We start from the raw sequence: 8036 nt of genomic DNA on the forward strand, positions 1-8036 counted from the left end.
GTTTTTCACCAAACTACAAGAGACCAAGATGGCCAAAACAACAAACATTTGTCAAATAAATATGTAATTGATGAAATAAGTGATTGTACGTTTTTGTTCAATGTGTAATATAGTTATTTTATTTGGGATATTTTCTAAGAGAGTAAATGTGCAATAAATTCCTGATTCAGCACATAACCTGGTTTAAGGTAAAAAATTATGCAAAATATACTTTCTGCACGTTGTTGTACTTCCACTTGGGTCTTTATTAGTTTTAGAAACTGTCCAAGAAGCAAACAAACAAACAAAAAAAATAAACAACCAGATGTTTTCTGGCTATAAGTCATTTTTTTGTCTGGAAAACAAAATGTTTCAAAAACCTTCCTACAAGCAAGCTGCACTGAGTTTGGTAGATGAAGACTCTGTCTAGAGAACTCCCTAATAAAAGCAACAAAAATATTTTACATATGAAGGAAGCAACGCTCTTAACGGTGGCCTGCCAAATCTTGTCATGATATGTGCGTATTTAAACTTTGGGTTTCAGATTTGATCATATTTATTGTTCATGTATTTAGATAATCACAGTTTAATCCTTGATATTATGTCATTTCTTATTATTTGTATATTGGACTTGTTGCCTGTTGCTAGGTTAGGCTTTGTTTTAGGTCTTCATTCCCAATTGCAATTTTTGTTGTTGTTGTTAAAATCTGTTTCGTTTTCCTTTTTTGTGGTCGTTCATATTACTAATTAAATATGACAACGATCAAACTTCTGTGTGAGTGGTTTACGACCCTAAATCAACCCGCGCGTCCAGAAAAAGAATGACGGCATCACACAGCAGCGTAATAATGGATGCTACTGTCTATGTATGGATCAGTTTTAATTTATTCAGCAATGGGAGTAAAAGCTAAGAACTGGACTGTTCCGACTGCCATGAAAAAGTCGGATATGGGCAAAACAATTGCATTTGGTTTGCATTCATCTTGCTGTATGATCGTAACCTTAGCTTCAGGTTTTCCCCTTTGTTTACCTTTATTGCCTCCTTTCCTCCTGCTGGTTTTATCTCTCACCAACCCTCCACCTGCTGTCTCCCATCTCTTAGCTTCCCTCTGCCTGCACTCACTCAGCTGTTTTCCCTCCCTGATTGGCCCCTCTAGTTCTCATGTCATCATCCTCCACTTTTTCCTCACTGTACATATACTGTATATCTCTGGTTGCATTGTTCTCCACTGGTTCCTTATGTTGTTGTTTGCCTCACTTATACTGTAGGTGTCTTTGTTACCATGTCGGTGTCTCTGCTGTGGCAGCCATTTTGTGTTCTGGCTAAAGAGGAGGCGAACCTCAAACCCAGCATCTTTATAGTAAGTTAACTGAAGAGTTTTTTATTGGTTGAGAAGTGGAATAAAATCAAAGTATTCAAAAGAATAAAATGAGTATTAAATTTGCATTTTTCCACACTACACCTCTCTAAAATTCATAAATACTTAATTTACATTATTACATTAAAATAATTTGTGTTGAAATGCTTAAAGCGTGTCAAATAAAAATTGCAGATTTGACGCTTCTTGTGTGAAGACTGTTGAATTAAAAAATGACATGAAACAATAAAACCCATATGGTTGTGAAGCTTAGGTTTACAATACCAGTAATCATACTATATGAGTACATACCATTCATCCCACAGGTCCAATACGGCAGGCAGTGCTCTCTTTCTTTGAGAACAAATCATTTCTTTCCCAAGTGGATATGAGCTTCTCTTTATTAATTCTGTTGCTACATATATACAAGTAAATACTTACAAGTCATGGCATGCAGAACAACTTATCCACACATGCGGCAGATGTGCTACATGCATTTATTTTGTAGTTTATGGGTTTTCAGAGACCTCAGTCATTTTTTTTTTGGAAGAAAAGCAATCCCCATGTTTTCACATCAGAATATAATTCTAGAATGTGTTTTTGCTTTATGTCCATGGTAAAATGCACCAAAAAATATAAGCTTCATCAGATGAATCTTTTTTCTCTTTTTTGTCTTTTTTTTTTTTTTTTTTTAACATTTTTCTTTGAAAACCCTAAGATGTAACAACAGTAAAAACACATCAAAGTTGGTCATTTCCATGTCATCCAAATCAAGACAGGCAAAGATCTTAAGAGGGTCCAACTTTTGAGACTTCAGTGACCGACTGGCTTGCAGATGACTCCTCCTCGTCGCCTCCACTCATCCCCAGCATCTTCCTCATGCAAGAGCGGAACTGAAAGCAAAGGCAAAGACGGACACTTCAGATGCTTTCCTTCATTCAGCGTGGATCAAATGCGATCTCGTTAGGATTTATTGATTTTGCCACGTGGCGACATATTTGGGGTTCGGACATTGCTGACATCCAAGAGTCAAACAGACAACTAGCAAAAGAAGCAAAAAGAAATTTTAACACTAAACACCTATCTAAGGTAGAATGTTTAGAAAGCAGTTTGAGCCATTGATTATATTTAAAATCCACCGTTAGGGGGCATTGACGGCCTTTATCAGCCATGTTCTAGACAGAAAAGGTCTATAGTTGGTCTCTCCTTCAGCTTTATAGTGTAATACCACCATCAATCTTTTAAGCCCACCCCCCATAAGCCTACCTGCTTATTGAGGAGAACGTAGATGACAGGATTGTAGACCGTGGAGGCTTTTGAGACACAGGACGGTATGGTAGCAAGTCTCAGGTCAAATGTCTGTCCACGATGGTTCACGACCCAAAGCGCAAAGGAGGCGTATGGCATGTAGCACACCAGGAAGCCCAGCACCATGACGACCACCATCCTGGTCACCTCTTTCTCTGCCTTCTGGGTGGAGGCAGACTCTGCCTGGGCCTTTGCCGCCTACAGATTCACAGGTTGGGTCAGAATCCGAGCCAAAAAGCCACACCAAACACAAATCGACGATTCAAATCTGGGTAGCTCACAACGTCCCACTTACTGATTTCAGTGTGAAGAGCAGCTGCGAGTAGCAGAAGACAATGCAAGTGAAAGGGACGGAAAAGCAGAAGCAGAAGAGGAACAGCACGAAGGATTCGGTGTTGTACTTATTGCCCGTTGTGTACCAGTCTGGTCCACATGAACACTGCATTCCCTCAGGAATATACCTGGCAAAGCAGACAATACATGTAGCAATACGATTCCAGGACTGTGTCAGATTAATCCATAGCTAAAGAATTGTCCTCACCGACTCCATCCCACTAATGGAGGAACTGCAGCGCACAAAGCACATAACCAGGTAAGTGCACAGAAGAGCAAAGCATGCTCCGACTTGAAGGCAAAGTTCCCGAGTGGCTTGCAGATAACCAGCCATCTTTCAAATGCAATCACCGCAAGAGACCAAAGGCTCACCATGCCTGAGGAAAAACAAAACAGAATTTAGGTGATGCACATGTTGGCATACTATATAAGACTTGTCATATAGACAGGGTTACAGCTAGTTACTAAATTCTCCACAATATCTTACATTTCTCTTAAATTCTAACTCAGTTGGTAAAGCATGAAGCCAGCTTTCACAGACTGGGATTGCTCTAATATTTTCCTGTTCTTACCACCAAGAGACGCCGTAAATCCTTCGATCTTGCAGCCGAGAGGACCAAGAGCCATGTATCGGAAGGCAAAACAGTAGAAGCAGGTAAAAGAGCCCACGGACGAGACGATGAGGTTCGCCACAGCCATGTTGACCAGGATGTAGTTCAGATGGGAGCGGAGCTTCTTGTATTGAATAGTACATGCGATTGTGAGGATATTGATGGCCGTGCCAGCCACAAACAAGAAGAACATTAATGCTGACATTGAATAAAAAAGCCCCAGGCTCCCTAAATGATCCTGGGGGACTAGGTATGGGCTCAGGGCTGTGATGTTGTCGGTTTCCAGGGGGATGGGGATCCAGAAGTCATCTGGCATTTCCTCTTGACGACTTGTCCTCATCTTCATTGGGCTGGTTTTTGAATGAAACGTTCAACTAGACTGGATGATTAAATACGAGCTGGATGCGGTATAATTTTAAATCTACACTTAGACAGTGATGTGATACTTCATGTTTTTCCTGTCGCCTAAGTGAGGTGGGCTTCTCTCTGTCTGATGCCGACTTACTGAAAAGCGGCATTTATAGGAACTTTAAACGTTGCTCTGGCTCAACTTAATTGGCTCAAGGATGGGATTTAAAGCTTTACATGTATTCCCGTGACAACTTACACCACCTTTTAGCTAATGCCGAGATTAGAGTCTTAGTGTTGGAGTTCAGAATTGGCCAGTATCTTCTCACTGCTTGCCCATGTCTGGACCCCGGGAATTGGCTAATCCGTTTGCCGGAGTCTAAAAGATTAGCTAGCCCTCCAGCACGCATATTACCTAGCTTGTAGCTTATTGTTGTTTGGTCTCGATAATGTCAGATTTATTTCTGGTTTTGATTGTTCAAGAATCTGATTGTGTTTCTTAAAGTAATATACATTGGAAAAAAAATTAGCTTTACTGTTCTGTTTAATTAAAATATGAAACTGTAAAAACTGGAGAACAGGACCTAATATGCTCATAGTATAAGTTCAATTTCAGCAAAATTGTTTTTTCCTGTTAATTCAGTAAAAAAAACTGAATTAACAGTTCAGTTAATTCAGTTTAACTGTTTTTAACCATAAAAGTACTGATATTACTGACTACATACAATAAGTACACATCTTGTAAACACTTTTTTTTAAAACAAAGATTATTTGTTTTTGTTTTTATTCCCCAAAAAAACCCAACATTTTTTTTACATACCTACCATTTCAATTTGTGCTGAACTTCAGTGGTCTGAATCCACATTTTCCTCTCTGTTTCTACCAGGGTAATAGGGTTCATTGTTTGATGTCAAGGTTGGGTGGGGTGAATCTTTAGTTATCTTGGGGTTGAAGTATTATTCTTTGCTTCTGCAACCTGAAGTTGATGCTGACTTTTTTTTTCTTACAGAACTGGAAAATATTCAACTGAATCCATCTTTACTTTTGTCAGTAAATTAGCAGCAGTTACCCTCATAGTGCTCTACTCCCACGCTTAAAAGTTGAAGCGGTCTTTGCTTCGGTTAGCAAAAAACTATTTCCTCATTCAACTTTAACCACCCATCATGAATAGGATATAAAATGCATAAATCGTATCAGATTTTTTTATTTTCATGTTTAAATCTTAATTTTGTGCTGGTACACATTCAGGAAATACGTTGAAATGTGTATCGCATCACCGCCATAAACTCTCCTAACTCCCCCATGATTGTAAGATTAACTATGATTAACTGACTCCAATAAGTAATATCTAACAACAGTAGAAATTATTTTTGATCTGATCAAGGGTCACAATCTGCTATATTTCATAACTGTCGATTAGGCCAAGCAGATGAGAACCAAAACAAATGGAGCCATTGTTGAACTTTCAGGGTTTCTGAAAGCCTCCACATATATGACATCATACAATAAAATGACATGCGAGATTTGAGCATATTTATTTCTACTCATGCGCATAACTCATGAAAACACTTCACTACAAAAAAAGATAAACTGAAAATCAATGGTGAGAAACTCTTTGTGGATATTGGAAGGAACAAAATGGCAATGACTGAATAAAAATGAACTTGGAGGCAGTTTAAACTGTAGCATGCCCCTAATAAAATAAATATATTGACTAAAATAAGTGCAAAAACAGGAAATTCTTCAAAATACAATTAAAAAAATATGATTTAATTCTTTTTCTTTTTCATTGACATATTTAGCAGAATGTTGCTAAGTTGTTCTAATTATTTTTGTTATTGGATTGTAAAATGTTTGGACAGAGCATTTACAATTAACAGAGGATTACGGTCAGACTAAGCTGGACCAACTTTGGAGACTTCAGTCACTGACTGAGTTGTAGAGACTTCCTCCTCTCCATCCCCCATCCCCAGCATGTTTAGCATGCATGTTCGAAACTGAGAGTGAGAAAAAACAAAATAATTATTGAGCTGTTGGAAAGCATCAGACTTAGTTGTTATTTGCAGGAAATTGTCAAGAACAGCCAAGTGGCATGTAAAGATAATCTAAAATGTCTGGAATGAAGTTTTAATACAACAAACTGATGCTTCTCTAAGTCCTCCTTTTACCCTGGCTATCCTTTCCAAAATTACATAGCTATTGGTCATGATGCCTGGCTTCTTTTATTGGAAAACACTTTTGTCGTTAAAGTCACACCTGCTTATTGAGGAATACGTAGATGACGGGATTGTAGACGGTGGAGGCCTTCGACAGGCAGGATGGCAGGGTTGCTAATCTCAGGTCGAACTTTTGCCCACGGTTGTTGACGACCCAAAGAGCGAAGGAGGCGTAGGGCATCCAGCACACCAAGAAGCCCAGCACCATGACGACCACCATCCTGGTCACCTCCTTCTCAGCCTTCTGGGTGGAGGCCGACTCAGCTTGGGCCTTTGCTACCTGTTGAAAAGGCCGTCCATTTCACTCTGATCGCTGCACTCACTGAATAAGATCATAAAACAGCAATTTTACTGCTTTTTTTTACTGCTTTCCCACCATTTTAAGTGTTACGAGTAGCTGAGAATAACAAAAAATGATGGTGGTGAATGGAGCGGCGAAGCAGAAACAGAAGAGAAACATGACATAGGACTCGTTGTTGTATTTGTTGTTGGTTGTGTACCAGTCTGGACCACAGGAGCACTGGAGGCCTTCTGGGATGTACCTGGGGGAAATAACAAGAGTTTCCTTTCTGGTCTAACAGAGTTGCTTCAGCAGGTTGACTTATCTTCTGCGTGCCTTGCTTACCTGCTCCATCCCAGCAAGGGTGGAACTGAGGCTGTCAATGCGAAGATCCAGGTGATCACGCAGCAAGCCGTTGCATGTTCACGCTTGAAAGCAACATTGCCAAGAGGTTTGCAGATGACCAGCCATCTTTCAAACGCTACCACTGCCAAAGACCAAAGGCTTACCATACCTGGAAGAACCAAGAATACTGATGTTCAACCACTTTGAACATCATTATACTGCGATGTAGCATGAAGAAGACCGTCGATTAGCTCTTACCCCCTAGCGTTGCGACAAACCCTTCGATCTTGCACGCTAGTGGCCCAAAGATGAAATATCTGAATGTGAAAGAGAAGCAGGTGGTGAAGGAGCCGACCACAGACACCAGAAGGTTTGCCACGGCCAAGTTCACCAGGATGTAGTTGAGGTGGGAGCGAAGCTTCTTGTACCGCATTGTGCACACGATGGTGAGGGTGTTGATGGAAGTGCCAACAACAAAAAGAAAGAACGTGAATCCGGCCATGGCGTAGAACGTTCCCGAATTCCCCAAATGATCTTGAGGGACCAAGAAAGGGCTGAGGGATGAGATGTTGTCTGTGTCCAACGGGATTGGGATCCAGAAGTCTTCTGGAAACTCTACAACTCGGTTGGACCTCATTTCGCTTCCTTTCTGAACCGTGAAACTTGGGATGAAGAACTTAAATTTTAAACAGAGTAACGATGGAGCCAGAAGTCATGAATGCCACCAAGTCCAAATCTCAAACATGCCTCTTTCTTCCCCTCCAGATATTTATAAAGACTCGCCCACCTCAGATAACGCTGTACCTCATAACAAATTAATTTGATAATTGACTAATTGATTGGGTTTTTTCATTAACCGATCTAAGTCATTTAGGGAGGCGATCTCAGAATAAATCTGCTATTTTAGCGTTGCTGGTTGTCAAACTGTTTCCATTTACATTTTCTTCAGAATGTGATCTAAAATCTTGGGTAAATCTTTGCCAAATTTTGCCAAATTTCCCAATTCTGCCAACCGGAATGCTGAACGCATGAGAGTACACCAACATGCATGCGCCTACAGACAGCTGTTACAGGTGTGCAAGTGCTTTATATTGAGAAGTTTGTTCATAATGTCAAAACCTGGTTAAAACAGGTTAATTCCACTTTCTGGGGGAAAAGCTCAGCAGGCCGTTGCCTGTTAATCTGTTTGCCTGTAACATCATGTCTCATAATCCCATACAAAGAACAGGATAATCCATCCCGCTACTTTAGCTGTTTG

General features: G+C 40.1%; 2 protein-coding genes across 2 annotated transcripts; both read right to left on the reverse strand.

The window, feature by feature from the left end:
- Window positions 1–1720: 1720 nt before the first annotated feature.
- Window positions 1721–4096, reverse strand: LOC103147347 (blue-sensitive opsin). Its single transcript, XM_007565638.2, has 5 exons — window positions 3551–4096; window positions 3187–3355; window positions 2941–3106; window positions 2604–2843; window positions 1721–2230 (listed from the first exon to the last, which is right to left on the reverse strand). Exons 1-5 carry the CDS (start codon window positions 3933–3935, stop codon window positions 2126–2128), a joined length of 1065 nt encoding a protein of 354 aa, XP_007565700.1. The 5' UTR covers window positions 3936–4096; the 3' UTR covers window positions 1721–2125.
- A 1581-nt stretch (window positions 4097–5677) lies between these two features.
- On the reverse strand, window positions 5678–7519 carry opn1sw2 (opsin 1 (cone pigments), short-wave-sensitive 2). Its single transcript, XM_007565640.2, has 5 exons — window positions 7037–7519; window positions 6779–6947; window positions 6530–6695; window positions 6194–6433; window positions 5678–5934 (listed from the first exon to the last, which is right to left on the reverse strand). Exons 1-5 carry the CDS (start codon window positions 7413–7415, stop codon window positions 5833–5835), a joined length of 1056 nt encoding a protein of 351 aa, XP_007565702.1. The 5' UTR covers window positions 7416–7519; the 3' UTR covers window positions 5678–5832.
- Window positions 7520–8036: the final 517 nt, after the last annotated feature.

The sequence above is a fragment of the Poecilia formosa genome, unplaced genomic scaffold, assembly GCF_000485575.1.
Source record: "Poecilia formosa unplaced genomic scaffold, Poecilia_formosa-5.1.2 Scaffold181, whole genome shotgun sequence".
Classification (NCBI taxonomy): domain Eukaryota; kingdom Metazoa; phylum Chordata; class Actinopteri; order Cyprinodontiformes; family Poeciliidae; genus Poecilia; species Poecilia formosa.

Excerpts from the sequence above, each read along its gene's own strand:
- LOC103147347 (XM_007565638.2), bottom strand. The coding sequence starts at position 3,935 with ATGAAGATGAGGACAAGTCGTCAAGAGGAAATGCCAGATGACTTCTGG. Across the intron at positions 3,356-3,550 it reads ATTTACGGCGTCTCTTGGTG|GCATGGTGAGCCTTTGGTCT; the intron begins GTAAGAACAGGA and ends GTTTTTCCTCAG. Across the intron at positions 2,231-2,603 it reads ACGTTCTCCTCAATAAGCAG|TTCCGCTCTTGCATGAGGAA; the intron begins GTAGGCTTATGG and ends CTTTGCTTTCAG.
- opn1sw2 (XM_007565640.2), bottom strand. The coding sequence starts at position 7,415 with ATGAGGTCCAACCGAGTTGTAGAGTTTCCAGAAGACTTCTGGATCCCA. Across the intron at positions 6,948-7,036 it reads GTTTGTCGCAACGCTAGGGG|GTATGGTAAGCCTTTGGTCT; the intron begins GTAAGAGCTAAT and ends TGGTTCTTCCAG. Across the intron at positions 6,696-6,778 it reads CCCTTGCTGGGATGGAGCAG|GTACATCCCAGAAGGCCTCC; the intron begins GTAAGCAAGGCA and ends TATTTCCCCCAG.